Here is a 24,588-nt window from a genome sequence, read left to right as displayed (position 1 = left end):
GCTTGGAAGTGTGCCTTCCTCTTGAGTTTTTTGGAATAGTCTGAGGAGGATAGGTTTTAGTTCTTCTTTGAATGCTTGGTAGAAGTTCCCTGTAAAGCTGTCGGACCAGGGCTTTTGTTTGCTGGGAGATTTTTGATCACTGCTTCAGTTTTTTTGGTAGTTATAGGCCTATTCAGGGTTTTTTTTTGTTGTTGTTGTTTGTTTGTTTGTTTGTTTTTGTTTTTTTTTTATTCTTCCTGAGTGAGTTTTGGGAGCTTGTATTTTTCTAAGAATATATCCATCTTGTCTAGGTTGTCCATTTTGTTGGAGTTGTTCATAGTATTTTTTCATAATCCTTTATATTTCTGCAGGATTGGTTGTTACTTCACCTCTTGTTTCTGATTTTATTTATTTGGGTCCTCTCTTCCTGTGCTATTACTTGAGTAATCCAAGACCATGGGGCCAGTGATTTCAGTTCTGCTGAATGCCAGGCATTCAAGTCTGTGCCCTCAAGTAGATGTCAGCCTTAGGGATGAGTACAACACACAAACAGGTAAAATTATGCCACGGTGTGACAACTACAGGATAGAGATGCACACCAAGTATTAGTGAAAACATTAACCAAACCCAAAATTCTGAAGAAGAGGACTGGGAAGTAAGATGGCAGGGTTAGTAAGTTTAATAAGTTTAGGTTTACTCAATAAATCTTCATTAGGCGCTAGATCCTGTTCTTGGTGCTACGTGCTACCAGGTGAAGAATTCAGACAGACTTTCTACTTTCATAGAGCTTACTTTGTAATCAGTTAGAGAAATAAGATGGAAAATAGACAAATTAATGAGGGCATAAAAATATAGTGTAGGTGTTCAAGGAATTAAAATGAATTGATAAGAAAAGTATGGAGTCAGTTGGTTTTTTTTTTCCTAATTTCAACTTTTAAAGAATTTTAATAGGTAATACAATTTGAATAGCCACATTAAGAAGTTACTGCCCTAGCCAGTTTGGCTCAGTGGATAGACCGTCAGCCTGTGAACAGAAGGGTCCCATGTTCCATTCCAGTCAACGACCCATGCCCAAGTTGTGGATTCAAAACCCAATAGGGGGCATTCAGGAGGCAGCTGATCAGTGATTCTCTCTCATCATTGATGTTTCTCTCTCCCTCCCTCTCCCTTCCTCTCTGAAATCAATAAAAATATATTTAAAAATATATAAATAAATTAAAAAGTTACAAAAGAGGAAAGCTCACTTTCATTGCCATGCCCATTTACCCATTTCCCCTTCATGGAGGCAACCTTTATCACTAACTACTTATAAGTCCTAGAGATTTATATGTATACCCTCTATTTCTGTGCTATACTTCATAATCAGGCCTATTTGATAGGAATTTTAGTTCTTTCTAATCTTTGTTATTAATTAAGTATAATTTATATATAAGCACAAGAACATCGGTTTATAATGCTTGTTCATTATAGGTATTCTATTATTTAAGGAGGGTACAGACGCATATACTACTATTACCATTTAGGGCAATATCCAATTGGATATATTTGGGTTTAACTTACTAGCAGAGCATGTATGATCTCTAAACTTTTGTTATCCTCCAGGGAGTGTGCGTAGGCTGAGCATGATTAGACTTGACTTTCATGTCTAGTATTCCAGCAAAGTGTCCTCACTTCTGTAACATCCCATAGCACTCCTGCAACATGGCAAGGAGCATCCAAGCCTTTGTGCAATAGTGGGAATTCCTTGGCCAGGGAGGTGGCCTTGTTAGAAAGGGGCACCTCCAAACCTCAGCAGCTGGTAACAGCCTTTTCCTTGTTGAGGTGACAGACCCGCTGGGCCAGTCCATTGCCAAGTCACCGGAATAGGGAACAAATGAGCACCCGGAGCTATCTGGCTTTGTTTCTTCACTGTAATAGTGACATTGCATGACTGAGCGAGGAGAAGGGAAAGGCAATGATAGAAATGTGATTAGGAGGCTCCATCTGCTGGTGCTGGACTCTTAATGTCAGACTTTTACAAAGATGTGCAGCATCTTTCTCATTTCTTCCACTTCGCAGTCTTCGCTCATGTGACGTACTAAGAAAAAAAGTCTCCGTGCATTTATCCCGTTCTCCACTGCGTACTGCAAAGGTGCCATGCCAAAGGTGATGACCTTGGCATGGAATGACAGTAAGATAGTTCCTTTGAAGGTCTCGCCTTTTCTTTTCTTCTTAAATTATTCTAACCTGGTTCTTCTGGAAATTGACAGTGATTTGATAATAGACTTATTTAATCCTTGTAACAAAGTTATGAGAGAGTGTCAAAGATTAACACAGCCAGACATTAGTGACAGCAGTGAGGACATTTTGTTTAGTAACTACTGACAGTAGGGCTGTTTTAAAAGGATAATGGGGTTGGGATAGAACTGCTCAGTAGAGTCAGACACATGAAAATATACAAGAGGTTGGTCAGTACACACATCTGGGCCAGCTTTGTTTGCTACTGGCAGTTATGAGGTTTGGATTCTGTCTTGCCACAGAGACTGCGGGACAGGCCCTATCTCTCCTAACGATTACATTTCAAAGGAATGGCTCTCTGAGATACATATTCACAATTGTAAGCCCTTTTTAGTAAGTGCTCTAAGAAAGGGAGGTCAGGGGCCTATGGTCAGGTGTTGCTAGAGTAAATAGCAAAATGTCCAGGCAGCATTTTGAGTTCTCTTAGGCATTACTTATTGGGGTCATCCTAGGGACATGTCTTTATGCTGCTAGAAGCCATGCTACAGTTTGGTGACATTTTTTAGTCCAGTGTTTGGAAGGAGTTATGTGCCAAGCTAGGCGCTATTCCTATTTTATAGCTGAAGAAACCTAATTATAGAAATAAATCATTAACTCACACAGGGTCAGCTTAAGTGTTAGAGCTGAAATTTGAACCTAGAACCTAGAACCCTAAACACTGTCTCATAGCACTGCAGGGGGCCTGGGGAAACAGACCAAAAAAAAAAAAAATACAATTTAATCTCGGTTTCAAGAGCTCATAGTTCAATGGAAGGGGACAGATATTAGAATAAACCATTATAATTAGTATAATGTTAAAAGTATCGATTTAGCTATCATCCCCTTCCTGTCTAATGATGACTCCTAAAATTTTCTAACCTCATTTCCTCTCTTTTTCAAAAAATTTATCTTTATTGTTGAAACTCTTTCCTCTTTATTTTTTGAGAGAGGAAGGAAAGAAAGAGAGAGAGAGCGAGGGAGAGAGAAACATCAATGTTGCTTCCCACACACCGATGTTGCCTCCCACACATGCCCGATCAGGGATTGAAACCACGGTCTGGGTCTGTGCTCTGACTGGAAATGGAACCCGCCACCTTTTCGTATACAGGACTGCGCACCAACCCACTGAGCTGCACTGGCCAGCTTGTCCTCTCCTTGAACACTACATGGCTATGCAAACACCACTAATGACCTATGTCCCTTTCACATCACATTCCTCTCTTCCCTCCCAGACAAACGTCTTTCTGAACTTTGTGTTAATCATTTCCTTGCCTTTATTTACATTTTGCTATGTATTTCTAAACAATATATGCCTTACTTTTGGATTTTGAACTGTATGTTCTTCTTTGAGATATTTGTTTTGTTTCTCCTTTTTTCTTTCCTAACATTATGTTTGTGAAATTTGTCTATGCAACACTTTACCTAGAACTTCATAAGTAAAGGGATACAATACCTATAGTAAAAAAGCTTACTTAATAGAGGTAGAGTATTGGGATGTTTTGTAGAATTCCAAGACATGCTATTAGATGTTCTTGCTTCTTTGTTACCTTCTTAAGTATTGTCCATGCACCTGTTTATTCTCACTTCTGTTGGTTGGTAAAAGGTCAAGTAAGAATTTAAAAGAATTGTCACATAGAACTATTTTATATACTAGACAATATATGATAATATCTTTATAACTATCCCTTTAAGACTCTTAAAGTTGACTTTTTTTTTTTTTTTTTTTTTTTTCAGTATTGCTATGGATAGCAACCATCAAAGTAATGTCAAACTCAGTAAAACTGAGAAGAAGTTCTTAAGGAAACAGATAAAAGCCAGGCATACTTTGCTGAGACATGAAGGCATTGAAACAGTATCCTATGCCACGCAGGTGACCTAAAACTATTATCATCATTTGAATGTAAACATATTGTCATGTTAACATGCTAGAGTAATATTTGCTAAAAATTGCTCAGAGAAGAGGGCTGTTATTGTTCAGTCATGCATTGCATCTGTATTAAATATACCTTTCTATTTTTGGACTTAGCCTTAGTGTAGTTTGAATCTCCATTGATTGTGTTGTTGAAACTAGAAGAAATTGTGGGTATATGTTAACTATACATTATTTACAGTTTATATAGAATACTTATATTTATTATTATCTTTAATTATCTTTAAAAAACCTTATGAAATAGATAAGAAAACTAAGGTTTTGAGTGGTTGTGATATGTCCAGCGATATTTTGTGGCTGAAGCTAAAGCTAGATTTTTTTTTGTAGTCTTCTTTCATCCATATTATAAAGTATTTTGATTATATGCTATAAGACATTTTTTATTTATTAGAGTTTATTTACAACGCCTTTTCATTATCTTAGGGCAAAAATTATACACATGGGACTGTGAGACTTCCTGGCCTATGAATTAGGAAAACTTTACTTTGACTCTTAGATCCTCCACTTAATTGGACATGAGCAGCATCCTTTGATCCTGGCTTTTTTCATTTGTAAGGACATAACATTGCCCATTTTTTATCCTATTGGATTGTTAGATTTTAAAGAGGACATGTATTTTACAGTACTTATTAGTCATTGAAGTACCATATGGATAGGAAGTATTCTTATGATATAAGATAAGAGTAGGAAGGAAGCTTAGCCATCATTTAACTGAGGGCCAAAGACAAACAATTGAGAAGGTGAAGCTGGGATTAAAATGTAGGTCTCCTGACTTTCAGACCAATACCCTTCCCTTATATCACGAATACACTGTCTGCTGTGCTGTACCATAGTTTAGGAATGACTACTCCTTTGAGAGAGATTAAAATTTAGCAGGTGAGGAGCTTACTTAGATTTTGTTACATATTAATGACTTCAGAGAATTTAAATCAAATACCTTTGGGAAGGTTGGGATTAGGTTAATACGTCTGCATACACTTTCTGCCAAGAGCCACAGACGATGTGCAGCGTTTGGAAAATTATACTCTTTTCTCATTTCTTCCCAAGTGTAATTTGCTTTCTTTTCCTTACATGGAACACAAAGAGAAGTGGTAAGAAAAGAAATGGGCGCCCGCTGAAGCATGCTTTTTGTTTGGGTCTGTCTTTTCATTCGGAGCTCTAGAAGTTTTATTGTTATCTTTGTGTCTTCCAAAGTGCCATTTATTTAGGCTTGATATTTTTCTCCACAATAATTTTAAGGAAAAGGAATAAAATTATAGATGGACCTTTAATTATATATTATCTATCCCCGGGAGAACAAATGCTCTTTTCACTAGGTGTTATAAATATGGGTGCTTTGTGCAAATCTATAGCCACTGTGAGATTTTGTAGAGTAGTGATCCTCAAATTGTCAGGATTGAAGATAACTTTAAAATTTTTTTTTTAATTCTCTACTTCATATCATTGGGAAATTGCTTAGCTGGAAATGATAAATAAAACAATTATTACATTTAATTATATTGTATAACTCACATGTAATAGGAAATAAATTCCTCCCTTCCATCCCCCACTGAACTTAGCATTTTTAGGACCACTTTATTCTTCAAGTCACACCTCACATCTTCCTCAGTTCCTCAGTGGACCCTGGCCATTATAAAACCTTTGCAGTTCCTTAGATTTGAGAATATGGAAATGTTTTTATTTGTAACGATCGCTGCATATAACCAAACTAGAGGCCCAGCGCATGGGCATCCCGCCTCCTACCTCCCGCTGCCACTGTGAGGAGTGCTAAGGATGTCCGACTGCCAGCGTAGGCCCACTCCCTGAGGGCTCCCAGACTGCAAGAGGGCGCATGCCAGGCTGAGGGACCACCCTCACCCCAAGTGCACAAATTTCGTGCACCAGCCCTCTAGTTTTATTATATGCTTTTTAAAAACAAGATTCTAGATAGCTCCATTTTGTGAATATGAAACCAGTACATTATGTTCCAATCTCCAGTTTATTATAGATTAGACATTGGCAAACTACTGTCTTCTGGCTTGTGAGGCAAGAGTGAGTTTTATATTTTTAAAGGTTGTTAAATAAAAATAAGACTGTGTGACAGACTTGTATGACCTGTGGAGCCTAAAATATTTACTATGTGACCATTTTCAGAAGTTTGCCAATATCTGCTATAAATGATGAACCTGATGAAAGTATGCCATTAGTGGTTTACTTTCGTTATGCTATAAAATTTTTAGGAGTCATGAATCAAAGATCTTAACACCATGAAGGATGTTTTTAAGTACAAAGACTAGAATCATCAGAATTTCTTGAATATAATTGTGTGCAGGACTGTAAATGACAGGAGTCAGCATGAAACTTAAAAAGAAAAAAAAATTACAAAATGAATGAATTACTCAGGCACAGAGGAAAATTTTCCCATTTTATATTTAAGGAACCTGTAATTGGTTTTCTGAGTCACTGTCTTTACTTTTAGTTTTTAGTAAACACTGTAGGGTGGTGATACCAACAGTGAATTCTGAAAACAGTCAGAAATAAGTTTGAGGCCCAGTTCCTCCTAAACATTACCTTCACTTAATACTATATTTCTCATCTTCAGTTTCTTACTTGATGAAGTGGGGCTAATATTATCCACTTTATAGAATTGTTATGAAGATTATGTTAATGAGGATTAAATAGGTAAAAGTATATGGCCAGTGTCTGGCAAAAAAGCAAGTATCAGTAATTCCTTGTTCCTTCTCCTTTCTTCCTCTTTCATTATGTTTAATTATATTTATGAACAGTAAAAGTTATATTTTAGTTTGTATGTAGGTTATTAAGAAATGAATATTTTACTGAAATTACTATTTCAAAATCAGTATTATTTACAACATAGGAATACTTTTTAATTCCCAAATACTATATTTAGTAAATTGATTTACATTGAAATTAGAAAATGAAATAACAGTTCTAAGGAAACCCTTTTTTCTTTCATAATTACACCTTTGTAGAAATGTTATTTAAAAATAACCTTATTTAAAAAGGTATTTTAAAAAGAAACAGGTTGATATCAACTGTTCATATTAACTTTCTTTTTTTTCTGTTAAGATCCTGGTTGTTGCCAATGGTGGTTTGGGTAATGGTGTGAGTAGGAACAAACTGCTTCCAGAATTAGAGAAACTCGGACAGGTGGATGCTCTCCTAATGCCACCTAATAAGCCCTATTCATTTGTCACATACAAAACTACAGAGGAATCCAAGAAAGCCTATGCTACCCTCAATGGACAAAACATAGTGAATGATTTAGGACAAAAGATCATTCTGTACTTGAATTTTGTGGAAAAAGGTATTATCATACAGGTATATTTTCAAACTAGTTCTTGCTTTTGTTTGAGTTTACTTTTCACATTGAAGTTGGGATTTTAATTTGTATAGACAATCTGACTTGTTTATAGAGAGGCATATTGTAGATATTATGAGAAAAGCTTGTTTCTTTTTTTTTTCTACTTTCAATAACTTTTTCAGTTATGGTTGATGTTCAATATTATATTAGTTACATGTTAAATAAATATCTAATCACAACCCAATGATTAGACATTTATATAACTTACTAAGTGATTGCCCTAATAAATTTGGTACCCATCTGACACCATATACAGAAACATAGTTATATGTTTTTATTATTTTTTAGAGAGAGAAGAAGGGAGAGGGTTCGAGAGATAGAAACATCCATGAAAGAGAAATGTCATCCATTGGTTGCGGAGCCCTGCATACCCCATATTAGGGATTGAGCCCCCAACCTGGGCATGTGCCCTGATGGTGAATCAAACAGTGAACTCTTGGTTTCTGGATTGATGCTCTACCACTGAGCCACACAGGCTGGGCTAGAATATTATCAACTATATCCCCTATGCTGTACTTTACATCCTCATGACTATACTATAACTACCGATTTGTACATCTTAATTAAGCCCTATTCTTTTTTTTACCCACCCCTCAACCTCCTTTCCATCTGGCAACAATCAAAATGTTCTCTGTTTCTCTTCTGATGGTTCATTTAGTTTGTTTTTTAGATTCCACATATAAGTGAAATTATCTGGCATTTGTTTTTCTTTGTCTGACTTATTTCACTCAGCATGATACCTTCTAGATCAATCATTGTTGTTGTACAATATATGGCAAGACATTCTTTTTTATGGCTGTCATATTCCATTGTGTATATGCACCACTTCTTTATTCATTAATCTATTGATGTACACTTACTTTGCTTCCTTATTTTGGCTACTGTAAATGCTGCATTGAGTATATATCTTTTTCAATTTAGTATTTCCTGTTTCTTCAAATAAATACCCAGAAGTGTAATTGCTGGGTCCTTCTTTGTCTCTTGTTTTAAAGTCCATTTGCCTTTGTTTTAAAGTCCATTTTGTATGGTATAAGTATTGCTACCCCATCCTTTTTTATTTTTTATTTTTTTTTTGCTTGTTTTCATTTTCATGAAATTCTTTTTCCATCCCTTTATTTTCAGTCTGTTCAGCTAGATTTTGTGAGAGAGATGGTTATTCTGAGGGTTAGTTATAATTTTGATGTGGTTGTAGGAAGATTCAAAGATCACCTATGACTCCATCTTGTCTAGAACTGAAAAACATTTTCTTAGATTTAAAAAATGACTCCAGGAAAAGTAACTTAAGTTTGTTATTTTGATTAAAAGAAGGAAAAAAAAAAATGACTCCATTATGTTCAAACAGAATATTTAAGTAGATACTATTCTATTCGCTGTTGGTAATTGCAGTGGGTAAAACGTATCATAATTTTTATCTTGCTCTTTGCTTTGTCCTTTTAGTATGCTGTGCCTTTTGGCATTCTTAGTTCATAAAATGAGGAGTGGGAGTTTTTTAACTAATAAATGACTATTGGGCAGAGTTATTTGTATATAGGAACTTTAAGTTTTGATTGTGACTATTTTAATTTGGTTTTCCACAGCACAGTGGAAAGAGTTGGGGCTTCAAGCTTTACCTCCAGGCCTCAAAGTAGTAGAAGAAATTATTTCTTCTGAGGACGAGAAACTGCTTTTGGAAAGTGTTAGTTGGACAGAAGATACAGACAATCCAAATTGTAAGTAAAAACTTTAAAATTTGATTTTTAAAAGTGTCTGCAAAATGCTTTGTTACTGATCCTTCTTTTCTTCTCATTTGGCTTATTAAAACTGATGTTTCCTCAAAATTACCTAAAGTAGCCTGGATCCAATGTTAGACAAGCCACACTGACAAATCTTAGTAGTATTGATAATAAATAACATTTATATAGCTATTAATTTTAAAATCCAAACTGGTTAATATTGATTAGCCCACATTAGTAGACCTAACATTTATAAGCTCATTTACATACATCATCTTATATGATCCTCTCCTCCGTAAGGCAGGCTTCTTCTGAGGAATCAGCAGTTCATTGCCATACCATCATCATGTCGTGAGAGCCTCCTGGAGATATTTGCAAATTAGTTACTGTGCCTCTTTCCAGGTTATTAGCAGTCTGTGATTGGCAATGTATGTGTTTAGTTAGCTCTGTCAGATTGATTGGAAACTTTTTAAGTGTTTGCTACCACTTTAGACTTAAAAGGACAGCAGATATGAGTTAGAATGTTGATGTTATTAAAGATAATAACTTAGCAGTTAACAAAAGTTACTATATGTAATCCTTACTCATAATATTAATTTTGAAATACCTGAAGGAATGAAATTCTTTTTTACCCAAATAGTGTACTTTATTCTCTTCATACAGTTCAAAAATCCTTAAAACACAGAAGAGTAAAGCATTTTGGTTATGAATTCCACTATGAGAATAACAATGTACATAAAGACAAGCCATTACCTGGAGGTAAGAAATTGTTAATAAATGTTGATTCAGGAAAAAAAGATTTAATGTATTAGAAGTAAATCATAGTTGAGGGTGTTTTATTTGTCATTTTTAGGTGAACTTTCAAAACAGTTGATTAAACTACAACATTTATATTAACTATTATAAATAGTGCAATTTTGTGTTAAAAACTTCATAGAAACAGATAAAGCTATGGTTTCTCTTAAACACTGTCTGTACTTCCATACCTCTTCTTAGTAGTACCATTGACAGTCTAGAATATATTATTCCAAACCTTTACCATGCGAGTTTACATCCAAATATAAGTGTATAGTTGTTAATATGAGTATTATGTTGTTTAATATATTACATTATCACTCCAACTTGTTCTTGTTCCTTTAGAGATCTTATATAATTTTCCATTTTTTGAATGGTGATAATAGTTTATTCAGTTAGTTCCCTTTGGATAGACGTTTATTTCTAGTTTTTAGCTTTTACAAGTAGTGCTTCAGTGAAAGCCTTTGTACATGCCTCTTCATGCACAAAGCAAGAGTTTCTAAAGGGAGATTAGCACATTAGGACTGTGTAAAGTTATGTTTATTTAAAACAACTATACCATGATATTCTTACCAAATGTGTACTGCTTCCCCCTACGCTGGCCAACATGTGGTAATTGTAAAAATTTTAACCTTATAATTACCTGATTAGCAGTGAGGTTGGCCATTTGCATTTCTTTTCCTGTGAATTATTTTTCATATCTGTTACCAGTTTTTTCTAATGATTATCTAATCTATATATTCTATATATATAAAAGCCTAAGTTACCTTTATGACTGATTGACCAAACAACTGTCGCTAAGACAAGGAGGCAGATGCTCAATGCAGGAACTGCCCCCTAGTGTTCAGGGAGCTCCCACAGCCACCCAGCCTCCTGTGGTCCTTTTCCCCTGGCCAGCTGGCCCCAATCAGGACTGGGTGAGATGGGCCCCAATTGGCCCCGATCACTGACCAGGCTGAGGGACCCCCCACCTGTGCACGAATTCGTGTACTGGGCTTCTAGTTTAATAAGAACTTACTGTGTAATATAGATATTAATCCTTTGGTAAAATTCTTTGTTGAGTTTAATTTATCTGTATTTTTATGACTATGGTCCTATTTAAGGGTTTCTTCCAGTTCAAGTAAGTTAGTTCCACTTTTAAAAGTGTGTGTTTATTTTAAAGAAAATGTAAAATAATTAGATTTAAAATAAGTTGAAAAATTTTAAATTAAAGGAAAGTGACAAATTAATTTCCAGTATATAATATAATAAATTTATAATATTATTTTTTTTTGCAAAATAGCAAAATTATGGTTAGCCAAATTGTTATTTTTTTTTATTTAATTTGATGAAATCAATATAATAACTTTAAAAGATTTTTAGGAAGGTTTTCTTTATATTTTGCTTTGCTTGTATGTTTATTGTTAATATTTGGATCTGACTACTAAATTAAAAACTTGTATGATTTTTATCAGAGTGACTGTGTTTTTATTCTTGGGCAAAACATGCAGAGTAAATACTGTGATATATTTCACCTTTAAAAAAATTACCTCAGGTCTTCCTGACATTTGTGATAGCATGCTGGAGAAATGGCTGAAAGAAGGCTTCATTAGACACAAACCTGATCAGTTGACTGTGAACCAGTATGAACCTGGGCAGGGTGAGTATTTCTTCTTTTAAAATTACAGTCAGATTTCGTATCTAAGTAGATTGTGTAACTCTCTGTGATCAAATATATCATTTTTTGATATCAGGATATCACACCCTTAGTAACTGCTTATGTTTTGCTGCGTTGATTTTAATCCCTTGCAAATCTACATGACTCTCTTCAGACACTTGCATCTCAAAGTGTAAACTGACACAATTGCTATTCATGACTCTTTTAGAGATGGAGAAGATTGCGTTAAAAACATAGGCGATATGTATAATGGAAGAAAACAAATAATTTATAAATACAGGCACACCTTGTTTTATTGCATTGCACATTGCAAATGTACTTTTTACACAATTTTTTTTTATTTTGTTTTTGGGTGTTTTTTTAAAAATATATATTTTTTTATTGATTTCAGAGAGAAAGGGGGAGGGAGAGGGAGACGGAGAGGGAGAGGGAGGGAGAGGGAAAGGGAGAGAGGGAGAAGGAGAGGGAGAGGGAGAGGGAAAGGAAGAGAGGGAGAGGGAGAAGGGAAGAGGGAGAAAGGGAGAGGGAGAGAGGGAGAGGGAGAGAGAGAGGGAGAGGGAGAGAGAGGGAGAAGAAGAGAGGGAGAGGGAGAGGGAGAGGGGGGAGAGGGAGAGAGAGAGAGAGAACCCGATTGTGGCAGGCCGGCCACAACCCACCAGTACACAAATTCATGCACTGGGCCTCTAGTGTATTATGATTCCTATTTACCAGTCAATTTTAACATTGATCTGTAAGCTCCTTGGGAACAGGAACGGTCTTATTTACTTTATATATTCTTACCATATAGCAAAGAGATGCTCAGTTAATATAGATTAAGAGATTGGTGGAAGAGACCATATCTTAATTATTCATATACTTAGCCTTCACATCTGGCTATTGTTTGTTTTTGGGAATCCATTGTTTAAGGGAAACATGACTTTGTTATTTATCTTTCATATCTTCTTCTTGGGCTGGGGTTGAGTAAATGGCCTAATTAAGCAATGACTTTCAAGTCTTGATTTTAGAATCAAGTCTCAATAGCACTTGAACATGCACTTGAGAGATTTTTTTGTAAAATATATTTTATTGATTTTTTACAGAGAGGAAGAAAGAGGGATAGAGTTAGAAACATTGATGAGAGAGAATCATTGATCAGCTGCCTCTTACACACACCCTACTGGGGATGTGCCTGCAACCATGGTACATGCCCTTGACCGGAATCAAATCTGGGACCTTTCAGTACCACAGGCTGATGCTCTATACATTGAGCCAAACTGGTTTCAGCCACTTGAGAGATTTTTAGTGTAAATTTAGTTTAATTTTATTTAGTCACATTGACCCTAAATGTTTCCTTTCAACTAATTCCTGATAACCAATGTTTTCACCATAATAGTGGGAGGCTATATTTAACTTGTCTTGAATCTTTTGAAAGGAAAAATGAAAACGTGTTTTCCTATCTTCCATCTCAGGAATTCCTGCTCATATTGATACACATTCTGCTTTTGAGGATGAGATCATTTCTCTCAGTTTGGGGTCAGAGGTAAGTATTTAGACATTTTTATTAGCTATCAACAAATGTCTTACCTTATACAATGCCCTTTTCATAGGATTTCCCACATTTGTTAATTCAAATGAATTAAGATTTTTTTAAAATGGTAAGTAAAGACACCATTAGTACTTTATTTCTTTCAGAATGTGAAATTACCACAGCTTCTTTTAGATGTTGAAAGGTTTATCTATAAGCTCATCAAAAGCCAAGAAAAGCCCTGTAATTTATTTTTTACACATTTATTTTTAGTTTTTATATTTTTAATAATTGAATTTATTGGGTGACATTGGTTCATAAAACTATAGAGGTTTCACATATACAATAAAATATCACTATGTGGCCTCTGGCTTCTACAATAAAGATTCATTCTTAAACATCCCCCAAAAAAATCATCTGCATGCTGCATTGTGAATCATCCAAAGTAAAGTCTCTCTGTCTCAATATATCCCTACTTTGCCCACTTCCGCCTATCCCACCTCTAACATTTTACTTGTATTTTATTTATTTATTTTTAAAATATATTTTTATTGATTTCAGAGAGAAAGGGAGAGAGAGATGGAAACATCAATGATGAGAGAGAATCATTATCAGCTGCCTCCTGCATGAACCTCCACCGGGGATAAAACCTGAAACCTAGGCATGTGCCCTGACCAGGAATTGAACCGTGACCTTCTGGTTCATAGTTTTTTGCTTAATCACTGAGCCACACTGGTTTTGGCACATTTTACTTTTTTTTATATTTAAAAACATTTTCAAATATATTTTTATTGATTTCAGAGAGAGAGGGAGAGAGAGATGGAAACACCAATGATGAGAGAGAATCATTAATTAGCTGCTTTACCTGGGCATATGCCTTTGACCAGAATTGAACCTTTCTGTCCACAGGTTGATACTCTATCTACCGAGCCAGACCAGCTAGGACACACATTTTACTTTTTTTTTTTTTTTTAATATATTTTATTGATTTTACACAGAGGAATTGAGAAGGATAGAGGGTTAGAAACGTCGATGAGAGAGAAATATCAACCAACTGCCTCTTGCACACCCCTACTGGGGATGTGCCTACAACCAAGGTATGTGCCCTTGACCGGAATCGAACCCGGGACTTTTCAGTCCTCAGGCCGACCCTCTATCCACTGAGCCAAACCGGTCTTGGCACATTTTACTTTCAAAAGTTAAATAAAATCTAGACTGTTCTTGTGCAGTAATTTACTGGAGCAGCATTGCCATCCAGTGGCTAAAGGTAGTAGCTGCAGGCTACAGTAAAAGGAAACAACTAAAATGTACATGCCTGAATTTTGATAAGCTTTTTCACATATATTACCTCATCCAGTCCTTTCAAAAACCTTGAGTAGTGCAGGGAAAAGCCTATTTTTACATATGAAGAGAAAGATATTCATGTTTATTCATTGACTTGTTTTTAGAGCTGAACTTATCTTGAACTGCTAAAGAAGCTCTATAAAGCAAAAATGAACAAAAAAACTCATAGACAGATAACAGTATGGTGATTACCGGAGGGAAAGGGGGTAGAGGTAGGCAGAAGAGGATAAAGGGGAGATAAATGGTGATGGAAAGAGATTTGCCTTGGTGTAGAGAATGCACAATACAATGTTTAGATGATGTACATCTGAAACCTATATATTTTATGAACTAATGTCACCCCAATAAAACAGAAAAGATGTTATCAAAAACATGATTTTAAATGATCTATGCAAGCTGCATATACAGTTTTAGATAGAAATCAGAATTTTAAATCTAGAAGAATCCAATATGAGATCTTCTAATCTAAGTAGAGTTGCTTCAGAATGTGATTTTGTTTCTAGGGGTGACTACTACTTCATTATATATTTTTTGTATTTGTGTAATTTCCACCATTAGGCCTTCAGTGCTTTGGCTTTAACCTTTGCTGAACTTGTGCGACCATAATGATAACATGATTGAAGAGTAGTGCTATTTGTTCAATAAGACAAAACTATCTTATTAACTACATGTGCGAATTCTAATTAAGTGCTTTCAAAAAGAATTTGGATGGGAAGAAAAAAGAAAGAGCTCTTCTCTATCTGGTTTGTTTGCATTTTACTTCTTGTCCTGGTTTGTAGCTTTAATGGGCCAATAAAAAAAAAATCTTTGTTTTTTTTCTTCTCAAGAAATGAGACAAAAGATAAATGGAGGTCAGAGTGTCAGCTTAACTACATTAAACATGAAAGAGCATGGCTTTAGATCTGTTGCCAAGTGGACTTGTTCATAGCTCACCAATGACACAGGCAGGCAATGGGAGACTTCCCCCGTAGAGTCAGAGGCTGTGCCTACCACACAGGACAGGAGGGAGCATACACGGGCTTCTGCAAACCGCCTGGGTCTGAAAAGAAAGAGGAAAGGGCTCAGCCAAGCCAGTTTGGCCTCAGGGTGACCAACCAGCTAAGGCATGCCTTCTCTTCTGGAAGGAGTGGGGAAAAGTGGTGCTCTTCCTATCTATACTTTCACTCCTAGGGAAGTTCTCTCCCCATCTAGGGACATATGAGGAAAGAGAACTAAGGGTTCCTCCCCACCCTACAAGGTCATCATGTAGTTTTAATTAAAAGTTGTAAAGAAAGGAAAACTTACCCTTTAGAATTCAGGCATCCTCAAACTTTTTAAAGTGGGGGCCAGATCACGGTCCCTCAGAGAGCTGGAGGGCCGGACTATATGAACTACTAATTCCTACTGTAACACCTCGGCTGTGCTCACTGCCCAAAAAACCTGGCGGGCCGGATCAGACTCCTCCCGCGGGCCGTGGTTTGAAGACGCCTGCTAGATGCACTGAAACTCTGCTGTAATCGTGATCTCCATTTGATGTCTCTCTAGAGGCATGGAATTTTTAGCTGCTAATTTAAATTATGGATCTTTGGTTAAAGCCATCTTTGTAATAGAAAGCATTTATTCTCTAAGTTATGACAAGAACAGTAGATTTTCTTATAAAAGAGAGCTTTTGGCCTAGGAACCAAGACGGCGGTGTAAGTAAATGCTGATACTGATACTCACTGCCTCCCACAACCACTTCAAAATTACAACTGAAATACAGAACCACCATCATCCAGAACCACCTGAAATCTGGCTGAATGGGAGTTCTACAGCTAGAGAAGTAAAAAAAAAAAAAGTACATTGAGACTGGTAGGAGGGGCGGAGGTGTGGAACGGGCTGGTCTAACACCCATGTTTTTAATTGGAAGGAGTATCTTTGCTGTGAAGGCCTTCCGTGTAAGGCAGGGGGATCCCAACTCCACACTTGCACTCCCCTCCCCCCCCAGTCCAGTTTTCTATAAAAACCAGCGGGGATTGTGGCTGAGTGACATGGAGGCTGCTGGAGACCCAGGCAATTTTTCTTACAAGGGCCAGTGCATGGACTTAGACTCAATCCCTCTGGGCTCCAGCATAGGGCAATAGCTTTGGGCGGGGGGGAATCGGGGCATATAGGAAGGAACTGGATTGTCTGGCATCAGAGCAAGAACTTGGGGGTGGCTTTCTCTCAGACGGGAGCTCGCAGGAGACATTGTTCCTATGCTGAGACCTCCCGTGTTGCAGAGCTGCCTGGCACCCATATCCTGATTTCCATCAGTGTGGCTCACACTGTTCCTTCCACCCTGGTGATTCCCTGAGATCATGCCCCACCCAATTTGCAGCCCCATCCAAACTGTTTGCAGTGACTTTTCCATATGGATGACCTGTTCTGGCTCAGGTTTCAGTCATTTCTAAAATCTCTCAAACAAGCAGGTTTGGAGTCAGCAAGAGGCCCAAGACCCGGCACTAGCTCCAGCTAGCCTTGCTGCACAGCTTGGCCTTGCCTGGGCATTTCCAGCCCAATACAAACAGCAGCCATCGGTATATCTCTGTAGTTACTGCCAATTGGCTGAAGGCAGTGGCTGACTTTGCACCTCCTGGGAGGCCCCAGAGCCTGTGCACCCAGTGAACAGCTTCAGACCATACCAGATTACAACTCTACACATTCACAGGCAACACACTCAAGGGGCATACTCAGTGACCACCATAGCCCACTGAAGCAAGTCCTCCTCCATAAGGGTGTCTCCTGCACAGCAGTTCTCCCACTGGAGTCGCAGCTGGTCCTCACAGCCAGAGGTCAGTTTTTCCCAGTGACACCAGCAATCAAGGCTCAACTACAATAAGACTGGGTACACAGGCCACAGAGGAATATACCTAAAGTCTTCAGCTCAGGTGACTGGGGAGGCTAAGTCACTGGGCCCTAAGGACACCTACTATACGAGGCCACTCTACCAATTCCAGGAAACATAGCTCTACTTAATACATAGAAACAAACACCGGGAAGTAGCCAAAATGTGGAGAGAAAGAAACATGTCAGAAGAAATCTCCAGAAAAAGGCCTAAATGAAATGGAAACAAGCAACCTACTGGATTCAGAGTTCAAAACAATGGTTATAAGGCTGTTCAAGGATCTTAATGAGAGCTTCAAGGGACTTAGTGAGACTTTTAGGATCTTACTGAAAATGAAAGACATGAGAAAGGTCCAATAGAATTGAGGATGCCACGAGTCAAACCAATGATTTGGAATAAGAGGAAGCAAAAGAAACCCAATCAGAAGAGCCAAAAGAAAAAAGAATCTAAAAATATGAAGATATATAAGGAGCTTGTGGTACAATTTCAAACGTACCAACGCTCACATCATGAGGGTGCCTGAAGGAGAAGACAGGGAGCAAGATATTGAAAAGCTATTTGAAAAAATAATGACAGTAAATTTCCCCTACCTGGTGAAGGAAATAGGCTTATAAGTCCAGGGATCACAGAGAGTCCCAAACAAGAGGAACCCAAAGAGGCCAGCATCAAAGCATGTCTACAAGGGAACTCCCATGTGACTGACAGTTGATTTCTCAATAGAAACTTTGCAGGCCAGAAGGGAGTGGCAAGAATTATTGAAAGTGATGAATAATAAGGACCTACAACCAACATTACCTAGCAAAGCTCTCATTTAGAATGGAAGGTCAGATAAAGAGCTTTACAGACAAGAAAAAGCCAAAGGAGTTCATCACCACTAAACCATTATTACATGAAATGTTGAAGGGTATTCTTTAAAAAAATTATTTAAATTATTTATTGATTGAAGTATTCCATATGTCTCCTTCTTCCCCCACCCCCCACCCCAGCCCCCCATTGACCTCTCCCTGGCCACTCCAACCCTCCAACCCCCCATCACATGCCCTCACCCCCTTAGTGTCTGTGTCCATTGGCAATGCTTATATGCATACAAATCCTTTGGTTACCTCCCACCCTCCTCTGCCTTCCCTCTGAGATTAGACAGTCAGTTCAATGCTTCTCTGTCTCTGGGTCTATTTTTGTTCATCAGTTTATGTTGTTCCTATATACCTCAAATGATTGAGATCATGTGGTATTTATCTTTCTCCAACTGGCTTATTTCACTTAGCGTAATGCTTCCAGGTCCATCAATGCTGTTGCAAATGGTAAGAGTTCCTTCTTTTTTACAGTAGCGTAGTATTCAGTTGTGTAGATCAGTGTTTCCCAAAGTGTGGTACGCGTACCCCCAGGGGTCCAGGAAGAGTTTGGTGGGGATATGCACTGCACCATGCTTAGCTGCGCCTAATTCTACATTCTCATGAGTACAAGGGGTACTCAGAGTTACGAAAATTATAGAAGGGGTACACATATGTCAAAAGTTTGGGAAAAACTGGTGTATTTAATCCATTCATCTGCTGATGGGCACTTAGGCTGTTTCCAAATCTTAGCTATTGTAAATTATGCTGCTGTGAACATAGGGATACATATATCCTTTCTGATGGGTGTTTCTGATTTCTTGGGATATATTCCTAGAGTGAGATTACTGGGTCAGATGGGAAGGGCATTCTTTAAGAGGAAAAAGAAAAAGGAGGAGGAGGAAAAAGGAAGGAGGAAGAAGAGGGAAAACAATCTGAACAATAAAATGGCAACAATAAATATGTATCTATCTACAATAAATATGTATCTATCCACAACTGTATCTAAAAATCAAAATGAACAAGGAATCTAATTATCAAAATAAACTAATGAATAAAATAGAACTAGAGACATGGAAATGGAACAGACTGATGAATCTGAGAGGGAAGAGGGGAGGAGGAGGGGGAAAATATTAACCAAAAATCTTATATGCACCTGTGCATTATCTATGGACACAGACAATAGGGTGGTGAAGGCCTGGGGTGGGGCAGGACCCTGTTGGAGGAGGAACATCTGTAATACTCTCAACAATAAAGTTAAAAAACAACAACCCCACAACTTTCCAAACAAACAAACAAAAAAAACACACCAAAACAAAATAAAATTGCAATACACTATACCAGCATTTTTAAACCGGTGTGCCACAATAATTTTTAAAACGTGTAATATCTGTCTATTTAGTTGAGGCACTGATATCTTTTCCATTGTCAAATAAAAAAAAATGACAGCAAAAATAAAATAAAAGAGCTTTTAAGTGGAAGTGCATCTTTTTCAACTTTGAAAAAATCTTTAGTAGGAGGAGGCAGAGGCAAAGACCGCAGGGGCAGCAGTAACCTGAGGTAGCAGCCGCCAGCTCCTTCCCATCCTTACCCCAACCCAACCCCAAGCACCTGGGGCCATAGGGGAACATGGTTAGACCCACATGGTGTGTGGTGGACGTTGACCCTGGAGAAGTAGAGGAGGAAGAGGATGGCAATGCAGAGACCACCCTGGATTCTGAGGACGCTGAGGAAGGAAGAGGAGGAGGAGAGGACGAGGACGACTCCCATTATCCGGAGGAAATGGAAGAGGACCTCACGGCCAGTGACTGCAGGGAAAGCAGCTTCGGGAGGCACTGTGCCTACAGCAGCTCTCCAGAATCTCAGCGAAAAAAATTTGAAAGAATTACACAAGGATTCATTTGAAGGCCTGCTATTCCTCAAGATTTGTCAGCTATTCTTCCTGGAAGCAGAATGGTCCTTGGGAGGAAGACTCAGAGTTCAACTTTGAAGAGGAGCTCAGATTGCCAGACGGGACTAGCTCTTCGGAATTTCCTGAGATGCCAGGCCCTGTGGCTTTCTTGGAAAGCTCTTCAATACCCCCCAACTCCCCATCTTCTTTTACACCCCCTCCCCACATCCCACCATTTCTGGGCTCTGGGGCCACCCAAGTGTGCAGGCCAAATCATTCCTTACTGTGAGTGGGGAGGGGAGACCCAGAGGGAGATAGTTATCTTTTGTGCAGGTGAAAGGAATCGCGTGATTCCTGGTGATTCTGGGGAAAAGACTCCCTCTTCTATAGTCACGATAGGTTTGTTCTGCTGTAACATGCAGCCTGCCTTTCTTGCACATGCATGTCTAGAGATACACCCTTGACATAAACATCCTTGCGGTGGTGAGCTAGTAACATTATTGGACAAATAATTAGTTCAGCAAGTACCATAAGACTTGGTCAGCTAAGGATGAAATGACTACTTAATGTATATATACTTAAAACCAGGAACAAACTTATTGTAAATAAGGAAAAACTTCTTTTGATTAAGAGTTATCTGGAAAAATGAATCTGAAAAGTATGAAGATAGTAACAACAATTAGGTGATATTTCAAATATGCACTAATTTTTTTAACAGAGAATGAGTCAGATATTTTTGTTTTGGTATTGTTTTTCTGATAAAATATGATAGCAGTTAACTTTTATGACTTGATTATAAAGAGCCTGTCCTCCACAAAAAAATTATTGTAGTCTTTATCAGTTTATCCAAAGTTTCTCTTAATCTTTTAATAATCCAAATTATTTCATTTTGAAGCACTGATAATATATTGTTATTTTCTTTTCTTCAGTTATAAAAGCCCTGGCTCTGCCAGATCTTCAGATGTTAGGTGCTTTATCAAATTCAGGAAGTCTTCTATCTTTTACAAGAATTGTGATTGCAATTTTTTTTTTGTATTTGCATTGCATTGGCTGATAGTTATAAGATACACCGAAAAACTGACCAAAAGAGTTACCATAAAAGGTAGAGATAGCTGTGGTATTATTGAACGGAGAAATATTTGGGCAAACACTAATTTTGTAAGTTGGCTCATCAATAAATATTTCTTTTTAAAATATATATATATATTTTATTGATTTTTTTACAGAGAGGAAGGGAGAGAGATAGTTAGAAACATTGATGAGAGAGTCATCGATCAGCTGCCTCTTGCACATCCCCTACTGGGGATATGCCCGCAACCAAGGTACATGCCCTTGACCAGAATCGAACCCGGGACCCTTCAGTCTGCAGGCCGACGCTCTATCCACTGAGCCAAACCGGTTTCGGCAATAAATATTTCTTATGACTTTTGCCACTGAGTGGCCATGGTAATTAGGTATTTTGCTAATGAAGATTCTTGTCTATTGAATGCTTATTAGAGGGCTGCATCTTTCATTATATTACCTGTTTTCTCTCCAGTCTCATGCAGTAGTTATTGAGTCCTGCTTGATTTCCCAAAATAGAACATTGAATAAAAGTTCTTTGTAAAATGTCTTGAGCTACCCAGTTTCTCTACTGCCAGCTGAATGGTTTTATTACTTCTTTGTGTTTTTTTTTTGAGTCTGATCTCTGTATAGTTTACTCCTGAGATGTTCAGATGCTCATCATTCCTATTTGTCAGGAATGACTCTCAAAGTACTTCCTGTTTATTTATTTGTTTAATTTTTTTGTTAATCCTCATCCGAGGATATTTTTCCATTGAATTTTAGAGAGAGTGGAAGGGAGAGGGAGAGACAGACACATTGATTGGTTGCCTTTTGCATGCATCCCGATCGGGGCCGTGGAACCTGCAACCAAGGTATATATCCTTGATCGGAATTAAACCCGGGATCTGTCAGTCTGTGGGCCGATGCTCTATCCACTGAGCCAAACTGGGCAGAGTACTTCTCTTTTAGGAGTATATTGTTTTAACAGACAAATGTTTCGTTATTTTCTGATATTCAGCACACATTGGGGGAAAAAGCACCCATTTTATTTACAGAGCTTAAAACAACAAATATAGTCTGGACCCTGGACACATTGACCTCTAACCTCAGATTCAGCTCTCAGATTTTCATATAAGCAATACAGTATTTTATAGCCGCTGAAGCCAAGTAACTTTTCCTTCTCATTTTTGTCTTGTCTCCAGGCACCAGACTTTAATTTTTATCTGATAGTCCTTTGAATATTTACATTTCTGAAATTCTGTCAAATTGATTGTCTTTGTTTGCTATGTAGCTTTGATCTCCCTTCTCTATCCTTCATAGTTTATTTGTGATCATTTCTAACATCCCAGTAGAGACTTTACCATTAAAAGGATAATGATCTGCCCCCCCTAGTGGGAATATGTTTCTTTTGAATGTGTGTGTGTGTGTGTGTGTGTGTGTGTGTGTGCAATGCACATGCTTTATCTGCCTTGATTATTTCTATGTGACTGTGTATATTGATGTAGATGTGGAAAGAAAGCATAACTCTGATATGGGATATTGTGTTGCATCATAATACAATCAACACGGCATTGGGAAAACTTTTTCTTTTTATCCAATAGGTCTCAAAATTTAAACACTCAAAATTTCTGTGGACAAGTAGATCTGTTGGTTTGTGGGCCAGAAATAAATGCTGTACCATATTTGATCACTAGAGGCCCGGTGCATGAATTCATGTGTTGGGGTTCCCAGGAGGTTGGCCAGCTGGCCCTGCCACCTTGTCAAACTCCCAGTCACACTCCCTGTGGAGGGGACAATTTGCATATTAGCTTTTATTATATAGGATGTTTACTTTTGTACATTGAATCTATTTTCACTCTTCAGCATTTTCCCTACCAAGTTATGTTCTGATGATATCCTGTTTCTGTATAATTTTCTCTTCTTTCAAAATATCTTGGAAGCTAAAATTCCCTTTTGTGTAAATTTGACAATTGAGATTCTACTGGCAGTTCTTAACAGTGTCTTCTTTATCTCCCGTATATGGAGTAAGATCTCTATTCATGCTCTTTCAAAGAGATATTTCAGCCAGCAGTCAGTACAGTCTGCTTCATAGTGCAGCAACATCAGAACATTTTGCTTTATTTGGAGCCTTCAGAGTACTGAGTCTTCTGTCAGTTAGAATTTGTGCATTTACTGTGTAACAAGTCAGCAGCTGTAACAAGTCAGCCACCCCACCTACACTGTAGAACTAGAATAAAATTTATCATTTGAATGTAGAAAACTACAGTGAAAGCCCATGTGGGAGATATAGCTGGAACCAGTGGTTGGTTGTTAATTAAAAAGTCACTTGACTTGGAGAATAATAATAGTAAAATATATATGCAGATTTCAAACATTTTATGTTAACTTACAATAAACTTACCAATATTTCAATGTACAGCCTTTCTTTCTGTGAGGGTCCACAGTCTGTCCTATCTTTTCAGTTTTGATTTCTTTAAAGTGAAACAAAAGCTTAAAGATGTCCAAATTTTTGTTTTTATTTTCAAGATTTTATTATTGAATTGCATCAGTTACAGCAGTTTATTAATTTGTTCACTTTCATTGAGTCTTTCAACAACATGCAATTTAGTTTATATAGCAAAAACCCTATTTTTTCATATTCAATTTTCATTAGTTTACATAATATTAAATTAAATAATTGCAAAAGAAATACATAGCCAGCATAGAGAGATTGGGGAACATACACAATTAACTTGTGAAGTGTAGGAGAAGTACCTAAACATATTGGAGAGTTGCCTATTATCATAAACTCTTAGGGCATGAGTGTGCTCTACAGAAGAAATGGAGCATATGATTGGTTAAACGGATGATTGTTTAAAGAGCTTTTATTTATACGACATTGTCTCAGGCAATGTGGGAGATACAAACACATTTCCAGCCTTGATTATTTTCCTCCTCAGAGTTTGGACCTGAGTATGTCCAACTCTAAAAGATATTTTCTCTCCTCTAACTCAAAACGTATTATCTTTCATTTTCAGCCATTTACCACTCACTGCTATTCTTCCATGCAAAACAAAACAAACTTTTGTTATTTTCTAGGTTTCCAGCTCTGGCTAAATCTCCACCAGTTGATTAATTTAAAACCTGGGAAATATTCTTGACATGTATTTTGAAGATTATAAATTATGCCCTCATAATTTATAACTGTTTTAACTATATTCACACCATTTTCTTTTAAAAACAACATTCTACAGGTATAATTGTCATATATTAAAATAAACTGCACATATTAAATATTTTTTCATTAAATCTTTGCTACTCTCAAGACAATGATATATCCCCTATCTCAAAGGTTTTCTCATCTCCCTCTGTTCCTCAGCACCTTAGTATTTCCAGAATTTTTAAATACGGGAATCATACAATATTCTCTATGGCTTCTTTCATTCAACAAAATTATT

The 24,588-nt window shown here is 37.3% G+C and overlaps 1 protein-coding gene across 6 annotated transcripts in view; it reads left to right on the top strand.

Annotated features, from left to right (window-relative positions):
• The window catches only part of ALKBH8 (alkB homolog 8, tRNA methyltransferase), a 48,589-nt gene that overhangs the window by 3,220 nt on the left and 20,781 nt on the right, over nt 1–24,588 (top strand). For 4 of the 6 annotated variants that reach the window (XM_036427597.2, XM_045577652.1, XM_036427593.2 and 1 more), the window contains exons 2-7: nt 3,970–4,105; nt 7,235–7,472; nt 9,107–9,238; nt 9,905–10,000; nt 11,571–11,675; nt 13,142–13,212. In XM_036427597.2, the coding sequence (XP_036283490.1) occupies nt 3,970–4,105; nt 7,235–7,472; nt 9,107–9,238; nt 9,905–10,000; nt 11,571–11,675; nt 13,142–13,212 (778 nt within the window). Of the gene's footprint in view, nt 1–397; nt 635–3,969; nt 4,106–7,234; nt 7,473–9,106; nt 9,239–9,904; nt 10,001–11,570; nt 11,676–13,141; nt 13,213–24,588 lie in introns of those variants that run through there. The other 2 variants (XM_036427595.2, XM_036427594.2) reach the window with 2 other exon arrangements.

Source organism: Pipistrellus kuhlii, unplaced genomic scaffold (assembly GCF_014108245.1).
Source record: "Pipistrellus kuhlii isolate mPipKuh1 unplaced genomic scaffold, mPipKuh1.p scaffold_m20_p_9, whole genome shotgun sequence".
In the NCBI taxonomy this organism is placed as follows: domain Eukaryota; kingdom Metazoa; phylum Chordata; class Mammalia; order Chiroptera; family Vespertilionidae; genus Pipistrellus; species Pipistrellus kuhlii.
Note: the sequence above shows the minus strand (reverse complement) of the source record. Positions and strands in the feature narration are given on the sequence as shown.